The sequence below is a fragment of the Phoca vitulina genome, unplaced genomic scaffold (genome assembly GCF_004348235.1).
Source record: "Phoca vitulina isolate PV1807 unplaced genomic scaffold, GSC_HSeal_1.0 scaffold16, whole genome shotgun sequence".
Classification (NCBI taxonomy): Eukaryota; Metazoa; Chordata; class Mammalia; order Carnivora; family Phocidae; genus Phoca; species Phoca vitulina.
Window position 1 is genome coordinate 34,310,372 of NW_022589719.1, and position 16,562 is coordinate 34,326,933.

Consider the following 16,562-nt stretch of genomic DNA (forward strand, 5'->3'; position numbering starts at 1 on the left):
GCCGGCCTCCCCCCCCCCCCCCCCCCCCCCCCCCGCCCCGCATGCAGGCTGCGTTTTGAGCTGCAATATTCTCAGGGGAAGAGGTAATTCAGCCACAAAACTTCCGAGGGTGATAACCCCCGGTCTACACCACTCCTCGTTTCTCCAGCAACTTGTGCCTTTCCTGGCAGAAAGAGGAGTTGACCTTCATTCTCTCTTAACTCATATTTCTGTAATGTTTGCTTGTTTATTTTTTGTAATAGCAAGCATGTCTGCTTATAGAAAAAGAAAAAAATAATGATGATTTTCATTACGCCTCCAACACCTCTGAGCACCTCACTCTTAGCACAATTGTGGCTGGTGGTTTTATAATTTGCGCAGAATCCAGTCTAATGGAAACCCATGCTTCCTTTACTTCGGGCTCTTGATCCCGATGCACGCACCTTCCTACCAAGCGCCTTCTAGGTGCCTGGAACGGTGCTAAGCCCCTGGGGATCTGGTGAGAGCTCACATGCTAGACACACATCAGAGATTTCAGAGACGTCAGTGCCACGATGAAAGTGAAAAACAAAACCGACCAACCAACCAAAAACCAGGGTGATACGCTGGATGGATCCTGAGTGAGAGGATACCGCTTCCCTCACCGACTCCTGCCCCGGGTTCACCCAAATTCACGGTGATCCTGAGCAGAATTCTGGGGCCTACTTTTGGCCTTTGAGTTTGTCCCGACCTGCAGGGGAGCTGGGCGTTCACCCCCACTCCAGCTGGTCCTGGGCAGGAAAGCCCCCAGGGTGTTCCCGGGCTCCATGCTGGGCAGCCCCCACAGCCGAGCATATCCCCTGGAGGAGACAAATGGACATTGAAGCCAGGGGTCGGGGGCACAGAGGTGGGTAAAGGGTCCCAGGCATCAGGGTGCGGCCCCGACCATGCCGCAAGCCCATCATCGCTGAGAATTATGAAATGATTAGAATGGGGAGCACATAATGTCCGCACCATGGGGGATGGTGGGAACTGAGCGGGCTTGTCTGCTGCGCTGTCTCATCACCGAATTATTTTCTCCTTGTGGGTGATGGCCACCTTACCCATCTAAGGTCTGCTGCACCTGCACATCAGGTGGACCCCAGGGCTGGGCACAGCCGTGACATTGTCCAGGGGATGGGGGCATTCACTTCCTCTCCTGAAGGGCGTGCTGACCTCAGCCTTGCCGACTCTGGGGCCCGGGAACCTCTGTGCAGGAACGGGGAAGCCTCCGTGATCCTAAGGAGTCTGGGTGCGTGGATGCCACGTGACCAGGGCGCTGTTGACTTTGCGTGTCCCATGGTGCACTTGGCAAACAGAGAAATTTACCCAAGGCCACCTTGTCCCCATCTGCTGGGTGGGGAGCCACAGAGCGGGAGGTGGAGGACGGGGCTCCGCCTGGCGTGTGCTCGCCCCTCCGGCTGGCCCAGGATGCCCACCTGGAGTGGCTGACCATGCAGGTAAGCAAAGTGCCCGCTCAGGAACCAACCTCTTTTCCCTCCCCAAGTTCATGGCTGCTTTCCCATGGGACCTTGCTCCAGATGCAGCTGGGTGTGTCCGGGAAGGCATCTCTCGTACACCACGGAGGACTTTTCTGCAACACTCTGGAAGCCCTTACCAAGCAGCCACATCTTCAGGAATGCTCTATGTGATTACTGCTTCCACGTTGGGCTCCCACTAAGTTCTCATGTGAGTTTGAAGTGATCTTCAAACCTCTGCACGAAGCATATAAGCCCAGAGCTTAATGTCACCTGTAAGAGTCATGGTCAGCAAATGCGCTGGGTCACCTGGCCGGATCCACTGGCTGGCAGCTCTCTTCGTGGACAGAGGCAGAAAAAGGCATTTGCCACCCAGAGAGCAAAGAAGGGCACGTTGCACTTTCAGTGGGGGTGATAGCTGAGCTTACAGGGGTGAGTGTTGATGGAGGGATGCCAGTGGGGCTCATTGTGGGTCTGGTCCATGGTGAGCATCCAGTACACGTTTGCTGGGATTATCATTATGAAAACCACAAGCGAGTGCTCCCACCCTACCCCTCTGCCCATCTTGGTTGAGCTCCTTGTCAAAGCCTTTGCATTTAGTCCTTAGATAGAACCTTCTGGAAAGGCTGAGCAGGAGCACACTCTCATTTTATAGGTAAAGAAGAAATTCAGGAACTGACTTCAGGTGGCCTGCACTCCTGGAGGCCCCTGAGCCTTCTGTCTGATGAGGTACCTGCGGCTGGACCATTTCCCAGGTGAGGACGTGCTTGGATCCCCAGGACCAGACTTTCAGAGACCTTGGCTCCTCCCTGCTGGGCCCTCTGAGCTCCAACTGGGGCCCCTTTGTGTTATGAGGCTATAGGGTTGGAGTTGGAGGACGTGACCAAACTGTCTCTTCTCCCAGGAAAGCTTGGCTGGGTGAGGCCAGATGTGGGGGGGTGGGCAGAGGCCGCCGAGGTGCGCTCGGCTGTGCACATCTGGGCTCCAGCGTGCATGCGTGTCTGTGTATGCGAGCGTGCATGCCTGGGTGTGGGTGTGAGAGTGTGTGTGTGCCAGACAGAGAAGGATGAGCGGATGCTGTCATTTCAGAAACGGCGTGGGGACATTTCTCAGGACGTCCTCTCTGGCGGCAGGGGGACAGTCGGCGACCCCGCGCCCCGCGCCCACGCTGCTCCCTGGATCCGCGCGTGCGGCCCTTCTGCTCAGACCGCAGCCATCTGCCTCGCTTTCCCGGGAGGGGTCTGTGCCCAGAGAGGTGGAGGCCCAGGGTCACAGCGAGGGCGACAGGGGACCCCGCGGGGCCGGGCCCTGCTGGTGAGCGCGCAGGTCTCCCCGGGCGCGGGCCCCGGCGGGCTCATCTCCGCCGCCGCTCGCCTCCCTCTCCCCGCGCGCCCCCTCCTTCCCGCCCGCCCCAGCCCTGCCCCGCCGCCGCCGCCGAGTGATAGCTAATTGCGCGGAGAAAGGGCCCGATTGTGCGCGCGCCGGAAGCGCGGGCGTGGGCGGCTGAAAGAGCCGGAGAAGGTGGCCGCCTCGCCCCGCAGCTGCCGCCCGAGCCGCTGGGAGGTGACGTCAGCGCTGGCGAGCGGGGCGCCGGGCGGAGCGGGGGGCGCTCACGGCCTCCCGCCCCGGCCGCTCCACAATGCGGCCATTGTCGGCCCCGGGGCTGCTCGCGGCATGAATGGCGCCCGGGCCTCTTGACCGGGGAGGCCGCTAGCCTCGCCATCCGGCCTCTCAGCCGCCAGGGAGGCCCGGGGATTGGAGCGAGGCCGCGCCGGGCCGCCCCGGGGGGAGCCGGCTGGACCCCTTGCGCCGCCCTGGGAGCGTCCCCCGCCCCGGCTGGCCCGAGCTCCCCCGGCCGCCTGGCCGCCCATCCGACCCTCTGCAGAGCGGGGCCTGCACCCCAGGACTCGGGCCTGCACCCCAGCGCTGGGCCCTGCGCCGGACCGCGCGGCCTCTGCATGGCCTCCTGGTTGGCGGGAAGCATGGGCTCCGACCCGCTCATGGTCCTGCTGGTCCTCATCCTGCTAGCGCGCTTCATTCTCTGGTCCTGCCTTGGCACCTACATTGATTATAAACTGGCCCGGCGGCAGCCCGGCAAACCCAAGGAGGACTAGGGCCCCTGGCGGCCGGCGGACTGAGTGTCGCGCATGGGCGGGTCTTCCCCTCCAGGAGGACACCGTCCCTGAGGTGTCCTGTCCTGAGGCTGAGGGTGTGGGAGGGTGGGGCAGGACAGGCAAACCACTCCTCTATCCCACCCACATGGCAGAGATGGACTGTGTCCTACCCAGACTGACCAGGGCTGTCCTGGTGACATCCCACGTCCCATGTCAGGACAGAGGGGCCACCACTGCCTGTCTGTCCACCAGGTTCTGGGGTCTGCTGTTGGAGTGAGTGAGCGCGAGGGTGGGTCTTGCTTTAAGACTCTCTCTGCCTCCAATTCTTTATAAATATGTTTGCAGGACAAGGTGGGGATGAGCCAGAGGGCTGGGGGGTAGGAGGGAAGGACAGATGTGGTCACATCACAAGCCAGGCCTGCCACCAGAAGCTGCCCTGTGTCTCAGCTTCCTCTTGTCTCCCCCCCCCCCGGGGGGGAATAATAGTTCAGACAACTGCCTTGGTTCTCCCTTAAGCAGACCCCTGGAGGGTCTTAGGACAGACTTTCGACACCTGAGTTCAAGCCCAGCTCTGGTTGACTGTGGGTAAACTCTCTTTCTCCATCTCTAAAATGGGCACAATAATCCCTGCCTCCCTCAGAAGGGTATGAGGAGGGTTGGATAAGGGGTGGGGTGGCAAGCCCCCCATATTCTGCACACCATGGGACGTGTGGAGGCCAATGGAGAAGAGAAGCCAGGGACCCAGGGCCCTTTCTTCCTTTCTGCTTTTAAGTGTGTGGCTGAGACGCTCCTCCGAAGGCTGACAGGCAGGAAGCTCGACACGAGCCAAGAATCTGGCGCTTCCTTGCCGCCCACCTCCCCGTCACACCCTGCCTGAGCAGCAGGTGGTAGCTGGGTGCTTCTCATCCTGGCGGCAGATTCTAATCGCCCTGCAGATTTTAGCAAACACGATGGCCAAGTGCCCCCCACCCCCGACCAAGAAGCAGGGGCAGGGGCAAGATGTCCCCGGGAGGCTGAGGCCTGGTTGCACTGTGCCTTCCCATGAGGACTGGGGACTTCTGTCAGAGCAGAGTCTTAAGGAGCTGGTGTCACTGAGCTGGGCGAGCAGACTCAGGAAGCCCCGGCCAGGAGCCGCCCCCCCAGCCTTTCGGCATCCTGGCAGAGGGGCGATGGGCCTGAGCCGGGGATGCGGTGGGACCTGATGAGCTCACCGACACCGTGAAGATCTTGTCTTGCTCCTGAAGGACCTGCTATGCTCGAGACAACCGCAGGGACTGGGGAACTGGTCAGCAGAAGCAGTGACCTTCTGGGGGCGGGACTGACCAACACCAGAGACTTTTGATGGTGGGGTGTCTTGGAGGATGGTTTAGAGGTGAGGATCTTTTCTTACAGATGACAGTCTGGGAAGTCTGCACAGGGCGGGGTTTCCATGCATGGATTCATCCAGGGCTGGGGCGGGGGGTGGCTGTCCTCTGGGCCATTGTATTGGCCAGTGGCCCAGCAGAACTTACATCCTCACTGTGTCAAGAACCTGACTGCAGGATTAGGGGAGAAGGTGTTCTCATTGTTCTTAAGGAAAATGTCGTCCAGTTCTCTTTAAAATGATCGTGCATGATTTTACCGATCTCTTTAAGAAGAATCACGGTTGTTACCACGGTCGTATAACAAGGAGGGTGGCCGACCATTCTGGTTGGCCTCGGACTGCCCCAGTTTTAAAACTGAAACTTCCATGTCCTGGGAGACCCCTCCCTCTCGGGCAGAGCGCTCCCCACCCCTGCTCTGATGGAGGAAAAGTCAGTTCACACAGCCTGCTGCTGTGTCTCCAGCCTGCCCGTAAGCCACCTGCCGCCTGCGTGTGCACACGGGTGCGTGGAACGGCACTCCCCCAACACACGTGAGGTTCACCATTTGGTCCAGTGGGCCAGAATTCTGGGGCTCTCACTGCAACCCTTTCTGTTGGGGTTGTCTGGCAGAGAGGACAGGAACAGGAGGCTGCTACCAACACAAGACCCCGGAAGAAGACCAGATTCTGCCGGTGTTATTTGAGCCCCTTTCCACTTACACTAGTCAATATATTTCTTTTTTTCCCCCCTCTCAAGCCAGTTTGCATTGGTTTCTTTATTCACAACTGACAAATTCTGATGCGTGCAGGTCTCTGCATCCACACACCATCCATGCATCTACAGCCTCACGATGCATGCCTGGCTCAGAACGAGCACTCAAGCCATGGCATCTGAGTGCATGAGAGGATGTGCCCTGGCCTGATACCAGGCAGCCACTGCGTCCGGCTGCAAGTAACAGACAAGTAAACAGTGACTTCAGCAGGAGAAGCTTTTTTTTCTCCCTTTGTTTTTCAGATCACCTGAGCTGAAGGCAGATGCCTAATGACTGAGCCACCCAGGGGCACTTACCTGTTTCTTCTAATGTGTTTTTTTTTTTTTTTTAAAGATTTTATTTATTTATTTGACAGAGAGAGAGACAGCGAGAGAGGGAACACAAGCAGGGGGAGTGGAAGAGGGAGAAGCAGGCTTCCCACCGAGCAGGGAGCCCGATGTAGGGCTCGATCCCAGGACCCTGGGACCATGACCTGAGCCGAAGGCAGACGCTTAACGACTGAGCCACCCAGATGCCCCTCTTCTAATGTGTTTTAATGTTGCTCCTAGAAAATTTAAAAGTACATATGCGGCTCACATTTTTATACCACACAGCATTGTGCCAGAATTGCATAATGTAGAGAAAGTGCCCTGGTGGGCACATGAACTATGTGTTATAGGAATGCAGAAGGGGGCTTTCAGGAGGACAGTTTGAAATAATAATGTAAGTACTACACACCAGAGCTTATGAGATGCAGCTAAAGCTGTTCTTATGGGAAAAGTCATTGCCTTAAATACTTATATGAACAAATAAGGGAGAATGAAAATTGATGAATTAAGTATATGGCTCAATAAACTTAAAAAAGAACACTAGAACAAAGCTAAGAAACACAGAAGACAGAGAAATAAAGATAAGAGGAAATTAGTGTAATACCAAAGTGATAGAATTAAATGTCCCCAGGTCCTGGATTTTTTAAAAATAACATTTCTTATGGATTTCCTTCTCCTTTTTTCTTTTTCTTTTTAAACATTGTGTTAAAATACACACAATGTAAAATTTACCATCTTAACCATTTTTTTTTTTTAGAGTGAGAGAGTGTGAGCATAATTTGGGGGGAAGGGCAAAGGGAGAGGGAGAAAGAATCCCAAGCAGACTCCCCACCCAGCATGGAGCCTGACGTGGGGCTTGATCTCATGACCCTGAGATGGCCTGAGCTGAAATCAAGAGTCGGAAGTTTAACTGACTGATTGAGCCACCCAGACACCCCCCATCTTAACCATTTTTAAGTGTATATATAGTTCAGTGGTATTTTTGAGAGAAAAAAACCCCAACAATCAATCACATTCTTATGCGTTAAATTTACCAGTAAAGAGTCAGCTCATGAAACCCTACGCTCCCACCCTTGACCTGAATAAAAGCAGAACCCCAGACCCATGTACTCTCTGACTCTCCAGCTGTAACCCATAACTTTGCTATGGCCCCAGGTGTGCTGTGTACTTTCCAGGTCTAAACCTTCATTTTTTCAAAGTTTCCTGATGGTTGCTGCTGAAGAGCATCTTGTAATCACAATAAGAACCACAGGGGCCAGTCTAACCACAAGCTTGGTTATTGGGAGGCTGAGACCACACATAACACCTCCTTTAAGACAAAAAGGTATAAAGGCCCAGAATACTTCAAAGGAGGACCCCTACCACACCAAATACTCAACACTATTTACACTCCTCTAGCTCATATAAGAAGGAAAGCTCCCAATTCTTTTTATGTAGTAAGCATCTCATTGATACCCAAATCCGCCAAAGATAGCACAGAAAGAAGAAATGCATGCCGATGTCACTTAGAAATGTTGACCCAAAAATTCGAATCCCTGAATTAAAGCATTGCATCAGAGGGGTAAAACATCGTGACCAAGTGGGGTGGGTTCCAGAAATGCAAGGATGGTTGAATACTAGAAAATCAGATAATATTATTTCCTATAGTAATAGCTCCAAAGAGAAAAATCATTTCATAGTTTCCTTAGATTTATTTCCAAAGCTATTTGGATAAAATTCACATCTGATCTCAATAAAATGCATCATGAAACAGAAGAAATAGATAATATGTTGATATGTTTTTAACCTGAAAATGTAGTTCTCTCTTAACAGGGAAGGTAGCATCACGACGAGTAGGGTAGTGCCCGCAGCGTCCCCATGGAGGGGAAGGTGCTCACAGCTGCTGGATGGGGTTCTGGGGTGAGGCGTGGCTTGAATGATTGGGAAAGAGGAAGCAAGTACAGAGAGGTAGGGACACTGGAGAAGAGAAGGACAGACTCACGTTAGTCACAGTGAGATGGATGGTCTCTTTGGAAAAACAGAAGAGCATCCACTGAGAATGATGGCAAATGGTTAACAATTCAGGAAAGTGGGCGGGCCCAGGTCACTATGGAGAAACCACATGCCACAGGCAGTCTATACGGGGATACGTTGGCACAAAGGACCCCATTTATAAGAGCAACGTGAAGAACAGAGTACCTGGGAGCAAACTTCATGAGACATGTGTCAGATGCTCGGAAGGTTGAATTGTTCCCTCCCATAGATTTTGGGGTGCACTTGGATGCTGCAGATTTCCTGCAGGTGGGAGACCCAGGGAGTGAGGGGGCTGGTAGGGAAGGAAAGTGGCAGGGGCAGAGGAGGGGGTCACACCTGACCCTCGAAGACAGACCTGACCCTGTCTGCCCCCCACTTCCTACTCTGATGCCCCGGTGACCTGCAGGAGGAGGCTGGCGCCCCACTCGGACCTTCAGAGTGCAAACACCGAAGACTCCTCCAGAGCAGCCTTCTGGGCCATGCACTCTGGCAAATGTCACTGCAGCTTAGCCAAGACTGCACAGAGCAAAGCCACTACCTTTTTTGGGAGGGTGGAGGGTGCTCACATGTAGGGTGGCTAATTGTCATGGGACTGAAGGGTGTGCTTGGGATTGGGGGTTCCCTGTGACACATCTGTGGTGGCTAAAATCAGGAGCGTCTTGGGCGCACTGGGATGGTTAGTCATCCTAGTTGTATGAAGTTCTGGGGAGTGATGAATTAAACTATCCAAAGAGAGTTCTGATCTTTGCCCTGGGAGGGGATCTCAGGCCCTTGGAATGTTCTGCCTGATCAAAGTGTCCTTGTGTACCTGGGACCTGGGGCCACTTGGGACAGTCTAACAATGGGATTTGTTATAGGGGTTTTGTTTCCACCTGATCTCCAGAGGGGCTGGAGACCGAAGGCTGGATACGTCGGTGGTCAACCATGTCTAGGGGGTCCAGCCCAACAAAACACACCAAAGCTCATTTTGGGGGGAAGCTTCCTGGTTGGTGATACTCTGTGTCACACATCCTCGTGGGGTGGAGCTGACACCGTCCATGACCCCATGAGGAGGGGACAACCAGAAGCTCTGTGCATGCACCCTATCTGGACTCCGCTCCCATGCACCTCTGTCCTTGGCTGATTTTGATCTGTATCCTCTTGCTATAATAAACCACGGAGCCTCCGGTGAGTCTGGAGTCCTTCTAAGGAGTAGTGAACCTCAGGGTGGCTTGGGGACTCTTGAACTTGCAATTGGGGTCAGAAGTGAGGGTGGCTTTGGGGATGTTCCTGACTCCTGCACCTTCCTTTCCCGCTCCCCGCCACCCTGAAAACCACAGAACGGGATCCCTGGAAAAGCCGGCCTGCTTCCTGCCTCTCCCCCAGCGACCTAACCCCCGCCCGTAGGCACAGCCCATGGTGCCACCTTCTTGTGTCTCATCTGGAGCGGTTCCACGCACTTTCAAGAAAACACATATGCCTTCTCCCATCCCACGTTCCGTCCTGTTCTGTCGCTCCATATCAGCTTTTGTGGAGTTTCTATTTTTTTCTGTAATGTGCATGCATTTTTTTTTTTTTTTTGTAAGAAAGAAGTAAAGAAACAACTAGGTTATACATAGTGAAAAAGCACAGCAAGTTCAAATCCCCAAGGTGAGGGTCCGGAGGGGCTCAGGGAGGGTCTGTGTTTGTGTGTTTAGGGGCAGGAGGCGGGTGGAGGGGTGACCCCACAGTCTGTGCACTAATTTCATCACTAGAAATGCCCCCCCACCCCTCCCCACAAAGCCATGCAGCGTGGGAACTGGCTCATTCTTCCCGCCCCAGGGACTTGGCACCCGGCTCTTTCCCCCGGAGGAGGGTCATTGAGGAGGACACAGCCAGGCTGGTGCAGGGACACCTGGGCCGCCTCCGTGGCCAGTCTGCGTGGGGACAGGATGGGGAGTGGAGACCTCTAGAAACGGCTCACTGGTCCTGACTTCATTCCCCAGAAGGGACGTGACACAAGGCACCCTCTGCCCAGCCGCCCTTCCAGTGTCCCTGGCATCCTGAGACTAGATATTTTGCAGGGGCAGGTGGATGGGGGGTGACTGCCTCACCTCTCAGCTGGACATCGGCCCCAGGTGTGGCAGGACAGCCCGGCCCCCTGCCCCTGTCCCCCAAACCCCGCTTGGCCGGGGAACAGGCACTCAGCCTTGGCGAGCTCCCCCGAGAGCAGCCTGCAGAGCCCCCGTGGTGGAGATGAGTCACCCGTTCTAAAAATAAAAAGACTTAAGTCATGAAAGAGCGTATTTCCTTTTTAAGCCAGATGTGTCTGCTGAGGGACCCCCAGCAGTTTGGTGCGGCAGGGAGGGCCAGAAGCCTCTGCTTCATGGGTCATCGGGACTCTGCCCCCCCCCCCCCCCCCGTTCACACCCAGTCCCTGCTGTTAGCACCTGTACAGGTTCATTCCTGCCTCCAGCAGCTCCTGGGGAATCAGGGGAAAATGAACTGTGTGTAAATAATACCCACATGGGGCAGGTGGTCCTGGGGGCTATAAGAGAGGGGCCGAGTGCTCAGAGATACACACGGGGGAAGGGCTTTAACTATCTCTCAGGGTCTGCAGAAGGCTTCCTGGACGAGGTGTCACCAGAGGTAGGACTCGGGGGGCTCTGATGGGCAGATAGAGGAGGAATGGTGTCCCAGGTAGGAGAAACAGCATGAGCAAGGGCCCCGAGGCTGGAAAGCTCATGGCATGTTGAGGATCCTCAGGAGGACTTCTCAGGCCACCTGGTTACACAGGCAGATTCCCGGGCCCCCAGACCCACTGCCTTTGAATCTCTAAGTGGGGCCCAGGAATAGGACCATCAAGCCACCAGGTAATTCTCTGGCTCTCCAAAGTTTGAGATCCACTAGTCTGGCTGCTGGGTGTATAGAGGAGGGGATGAAGATGTACGATGGCAAGTTGGGTCTAAGTTGTTAGGGCGTTGATGCTCACCTAGGAGTTTGGACTTTATCACCCTGGCAGGAGGGAGCTTTCAAGGGAGGGACGCTCCTGGACCTGTGCTTGGGAATGTCCCCAAGAGCAATGAGGGTGATGGACCCACGGAGTGAGGGGTCCTAGGGGTGAGGACCTTGCTCAGAGGGGGCCTGGACCGTAGAAGTGATGTGAGGGAAAGGGTCAGGGCTCTGGGGGACAGCAGGGACAGGACTTGGGCCGCAGGGGAGAGCCCTGTGATGGTCACCATGGAATTGTGTGCAGAGTGTGAGCAAATGTGGGAGAATTGGGTGCTTGTCATCAGTGGAGGAGGAGGGGGGAAGGGAGAGGAAGAGGGGGAGGGGAGGGAGAGGAGGAAGGGGAGGAAGAGAGGGAGCCAGGGGTCGGTCGTCTGGGTTTGAACGCCACATCCTCTCCTTCTACCCACGTGACCTGGGCACCATGCTTTAACCTCACCAGGGACCAGATTCCTGTCTGCAAGATGGGGACAGGATGGCCGTCTCCCAGGAAGCCCACAGAGCAGAACACGTGCACAAAGATCCCGTCTGTGCCTGGTTTCGGGGAGGCCCAGAAGCTTCCCTGGGAGCACATGCATTAGTGTTTCGGGTGGGACTTTTCTGGTCGTCCCAAGAATTTGGCTGAAACCACAAAGCTGAGGATGAGAGGTGATGAGAGCCCTGCATTCGTGAGAGGTGTGGCCCTCCCGGTCCTGTCCGATGGAATGGCTAGAACTGTCCCCAGCTCTCACCGCTGTCACCCATCTGCAGCCTGAATGAGACTGGGAAAGGGGCTGATGCCCGAGGGTTGTCACTTAGTGGGCAGCATGACAGTGCAGGTGAGTCTTCTCTGGCCAATCCAAAGTCAGGAGGGGGGCCCCAGTGAAACTGCTCAGAGACTGGGGTGCCCACAGGGAGCAAGGAGTGCCAGGCACTGCAGCGTGGAACGCAGGCCAGGGCTGCTGTGGGCCCCGAATGCGGCAGGAGAGGTCTTGGGAGCTTGGCTGTGATTCCCTGGACCTGGGGGCCATGCGTGGATGTAGTGACTGGTACCCGCTTCTCTCCTTGTGAATTCGGGGGGCTGGGGACTGGCTGGAGCCACTCCAGGGCAGAATGAAGAGCGAGGGCAGTCGGGCCATCTGCCGGCCCCCGCAGGTATGGGTAAGCCTGGCAGGAGAGACTCCTAATTTTCCCACAGGGTCAAGTCACTGCCCCCTCGGTCCTCTTAGTGTCAGAACCCCCTGAGGCTTAGCTGAGTGCAGGGCCAGCCAGCTGGAGGCCATTTCCTTAGCTCTCCTGTGGCAGGTGTGGCCGTGGGATTGAGTTGTGGTCCACGGGGTGTGGGAGGAAGGGATGCATGCTGCTGTCAGCCACATCCTGCCCTCGAGGGCATTTTCCTGCCCTCGATCCTTCTCCCAGTTGGGCTAGATCACGAGCCAGCAGGGACAAAGGAGAGGATGCTGATGGCATTGGTCATGGGAGAGCAACATACAGGAGGAACCGAGCTCCTCAGACAGCCCCTGGCCTGCCGTGGACCCCCCTCAAACTCCAGGCTGCCAGGAAAGAGAGAGATGAACTTCCATCTTGTGCGCCATTGTGCTGGGGCCTCTTTGTTACACAGCTTTGTCCATATCCTAACTGGTCTACCCTTTCAATAGACCCGTTATGTTCCAGCCTCTCATTAGGGAGATAGCCCCCCACTGCCCTGCCCACAACACAGAGCCAGGAAGTGCCAAGGACACGCCACACCCTCTGTGAGGTCTCAAGGGTGGCCCCTTTCTCTAAATGCTTGCCCCTCTTCCCCACCTCCCTGTAAGCCTCCTGAGGTCAGACTGTGGCCTAACACTGTGGCCTCCAAAGAAACCTTTGCTGCCTGTCAGGAAAGAAACCCTCTCTGGCCTTCAGCTTTGCTCGTCATGTCCTTAGGGGGACATAAAGCGGCAGGAGAGTCAGAGAGAAATGGCCACCCTCTGCCATCCACTTCTCTTGTCACGAGTGATAGCAGGGCAGGTGGGGTGGGCTGGGCAGAAATACACGCAGGAATGGCTACTATTTGACGTATGTGGAGCATCCTCTTGGCTGGTGGATTGTTCTGGAATCTGCTTTTGGCAAAAGCCTTCTGCTTGCAGGAGTGCTCAAACCGAGGTGGGCTGGCTTGTCTATTCCTGGAACTGGTGTGGACTGGGGCAGTTGAGATGTTTCCCTGATGCCCTGAGGTCTTGGGCCTGAGTGAGCCATCTCCCGCTGCTCAGGTGGTCCTGTCGATGGGCAGCCGGGCAGACGGTCCTACCATAGCCAACAGCACGTTCGTTCCTCCAGATGCCCACGGAAGCCATCTTTCCGGGCTGTTTTCAGGCCTCCCAAAGTACCTGGCGAGTGCTCACCACAGCGGTGCGGACAGCTGTCTGATTGTGGTCTGAGCAGCTCCTGAGTATGTATGTGTCAGCCCACTTCTTCCCCGTAGACTGGCCGGGGGCCAGTGGGGAGGGGAAGAGAACCCTCCAGATAGAGTCTGGCCTGGCTGTCCATCATCAGCTCCCAGCACTTTGCAGAAAGAACATGCTCTGGAAGAGTAACAGATACCTGAAAATAAGAAGTCAGGATGGAGGGAAAATTGGCATTAAATAAGGAAGGTGAATCTGGGGAAAAGGTTGGGGTTTGAAACACATATGCTGCCCATGACGTCCTCCAAGGTCGTAACGGCTGAGTTGCAAATTCCTGGTGGCCAAAGCAAGCAGGGAAAGGAAAGTTTTTGCGTTTATATGGTCCTTGGAGGAAACACTCTGCTCCTTAGGGACAATAAATGTGTTCTTTTTTTTTTTTTAATTTTTTTTATTGTTATGTTAATCCCCATACATTACATCATTAGTTTTAGATATAGTGTTCCATGATTCATTGTTTGTGCATAACACCCAGTGCTCCATGCAGAACGTGCCCTCCTCAATACCCATCACCAGGCTAACCCACCCTCCCAACCCCCTCCCCTCTAGAACCCTCAGTTTGTTTTTCAGAGTCCATCGTCTCTCATGGTTCTTCTCCCCCTCCGATTTCCCCCCCTTCATTCTTCCCCTCCTGCTACATTCTTCTTCTTTTTTCTTTCTTAACATATATTGCATTATTTGTTTCAGAGGTACAGATTTGAGATTCAACAGTCTTGCACAATTCACAGCGCTTACCAGAACACATACCCTCCCCAGTGTCCATCACCCAGTCACCCCATCCCTCCCACCCCACCCCCCACTCCAGCAACCCTCAGTTTGTTTCCTGAGATTAAGAATTCCTCATATCAGTGAGGTCATATGATACATGTCTTTCTCTGTTTGACTTACGGGACAATAAATGTGTTCTTAACCCGTATTTGTAAAGTAAATTTGTCACGAGGGCCTTCACCTCAAAATTATTGGGAGATACATTAACAATGTTTGTTCTTCCAATCCATGAGCATGGAATGTTTTTCCATCTCTTTGTGTCTTTCTCAATTTCTTTCATAAGTGTTCTAGAGTTTTCAGAGTACGGATCCTTTACCTCTTTGGTTAGGTTTATTCCTAGGTATCTTACGGTTTTGGGTGCAATTGTAAATGGGATGGATTCCTTGATTTCTCTTTCTTCTGCCCTATTGTTAGTGTATAGAAATGCGAGTGATTTCTGTGCATTGATTTTATATCCTATGACTTTGCTGAATTCCTGTATCAGTTCTACCAATTTTTTGTTGGAGTCCTTCGGGTTTTCTACATAGAGTATCATGTCATCTGCAATGAGTGAAAGTTTGACTTCTTTGCCGATCTGAATGCCTTTTATTTATTTTTGCTGTTTGATTGCTGAGGCTAGAACTTCTAGTACTGTGTTGAACAACAGTGGTGAGAGTGGGCATCCCTGTCATGTTCCTGATGTTAGGGGAAATGCTCTCAGTTTTTTCCTGTTGAGGATGATATTCGTTGTGGGTCCTTTACGGTATTGAGGTATGGGCCCTCTATCCCTACATGGTGGAGAGTTTTATCAAGAAAGGATGCTATATTTTGTCAAATGCTTTTCCTGCATCTATTGAGAGGATCATATGGTTCTTATCCTTTCTTTTATTAATGTGGTGTATCATGTTGAATCACCCCTGCAGCCCAGGAATAAATCCCACTTGGTTGTGGTGAATAATCCTTTTTTTTTTTTTAGACAAACTAGAATTTATTTTATTTTTTTAAAGATTTTATTTATTTATTTGAGAGGGAGGGAGAGAGAGTGAGAAAGAGAGCCCAAGCGAGCACAGGAGCAGGGGGAGGGGCAGAGGGAGAAGCAGGCTTGCCATTGAGCAGGGATCCCGATGCGAGACTTGATCCTAGGACCCAGAGATCTTGAGCCAAAGGCAGACACTTAACTGACTGAGCCACCCAGGCACCCCGTGAATAATTCTTTTACTGTACCGTTGGGTCCTATTAGCTAGTATCTTGTTGAGAATTTGTGCATCCATGTTCATCAGGGATATTGGTCTGTAATTCTCCTTTTTAGTGGGGTCTTTGTCTGGTTTTGGGATCAAGGTAATGCTGGCCTCATAGAATGGGTTTGGAAGCTTTCCTCCCATTTCTATTTTTTGGAACAGTTTCAGAAGAATATGTATTAGTTCTTCTTTAAATGTTTGGTAGAATTCCCCTGGGAAGCCACCCAGCCCTGGACTCTTGTTTGTTGGGAGAGTTTTGATTACTGATTCAATTTCTTTGCTGGCTATGGGTCTGTTCAGGTTTTCTATTTTTTCCTGGTTCAGTTTTGGTAGTTTATATGTTTCTAGGAATTTATCCATTTCTTCCAGGTTGCCTAATTTGTTGGCATATAATTGTTCATAATATTCTCTTATAATTGTTTGTATTTGCAATGACATGAGTGGAGCTAGAGGGTATTATGCTAAGTGAAATAAGTCGGTTAGAGAAAGACAAATACCATATGATTTCACTCAGCTGTGGAATTTAAGAAACAAAATGGATGAACATAGGGGAAAGGATGGAAAAATAAAATAAGATAAAAACAGAGAGGGAGGCAAACCATAAGAGACTCTTAACTCTTGGAAACAAACTGAGGGTTGCTGGAGGGGAAGGGGGTGGGGGGATGGGGTGACTGGGTGACGGGTATTAAGGAGGGCATGTGATGTAATGAGTACTGGGTGTTATATGCAACTGATGAATCACTGAACTCTATCTCTGAAACTAATAATACACTATATGTTAATTGAATTTAAATTAAAAATTTAAAAAGTAAAAATATTATATGGAGATAGTTATTGTATTAGCCAGCATTCTTCAGAAAAACAATCAATATGATGTGTGTTTACATAGAAAGCTATTTATTATAAGGAATTGGCTCACACAATTATGGAGGTTGGCAAGTCCAAAATTTCTGGAGTGGGCTGGCAGGCTGGAGACCCAAGAGTGCTTATTTTCTAGTTTAAGCTGGAGAGCAGTCTGCCATACAACCAGGAAGAGCTCACGTTGCAGAAAAGTCCAAGGGCAGTCTGCTGGAAAATTCTCTTTGTGTTCTTTTCAGGCCTTCAACTCATGGGACAAGGCCCACCACAGAGGGAGAGCAATCTGCTTTCCTCAGTCTACCAGGTC

The 16,562-nt window shown here is 52.9% G+C and overlaps 1 protein-coding gene across 1 annotated transcript; it reads left to right on the forward strand.

The window, feature by feature from the left end:
* The first annotated feature begins 3,433 nt into the window (after nt 1–3,433).
* Nucleotides 3,434–3,589, forward strand: SMIM38 (small integral membrane protein 38). The gene has a single exon (XM_032414790.1). It carries the CDS (start codon nt 3,434–3,436, stop codon nt 3,587–3,589), a length of 156 nt encoding a protein of 51 aa, XP_032270681.1.
* Nucleotides 3,590–16,562: the final 12,973 nt, after the last annotated feature.

Coding starts and splice junctions, on each gene's coding strand:
- SMIM38 (XM_032414790.1), top strand. CDS start 3,434: ATGGCCTCCTGGTTGGCGGGAAGCATGGGCTCCGACCCGCTCATGGTC.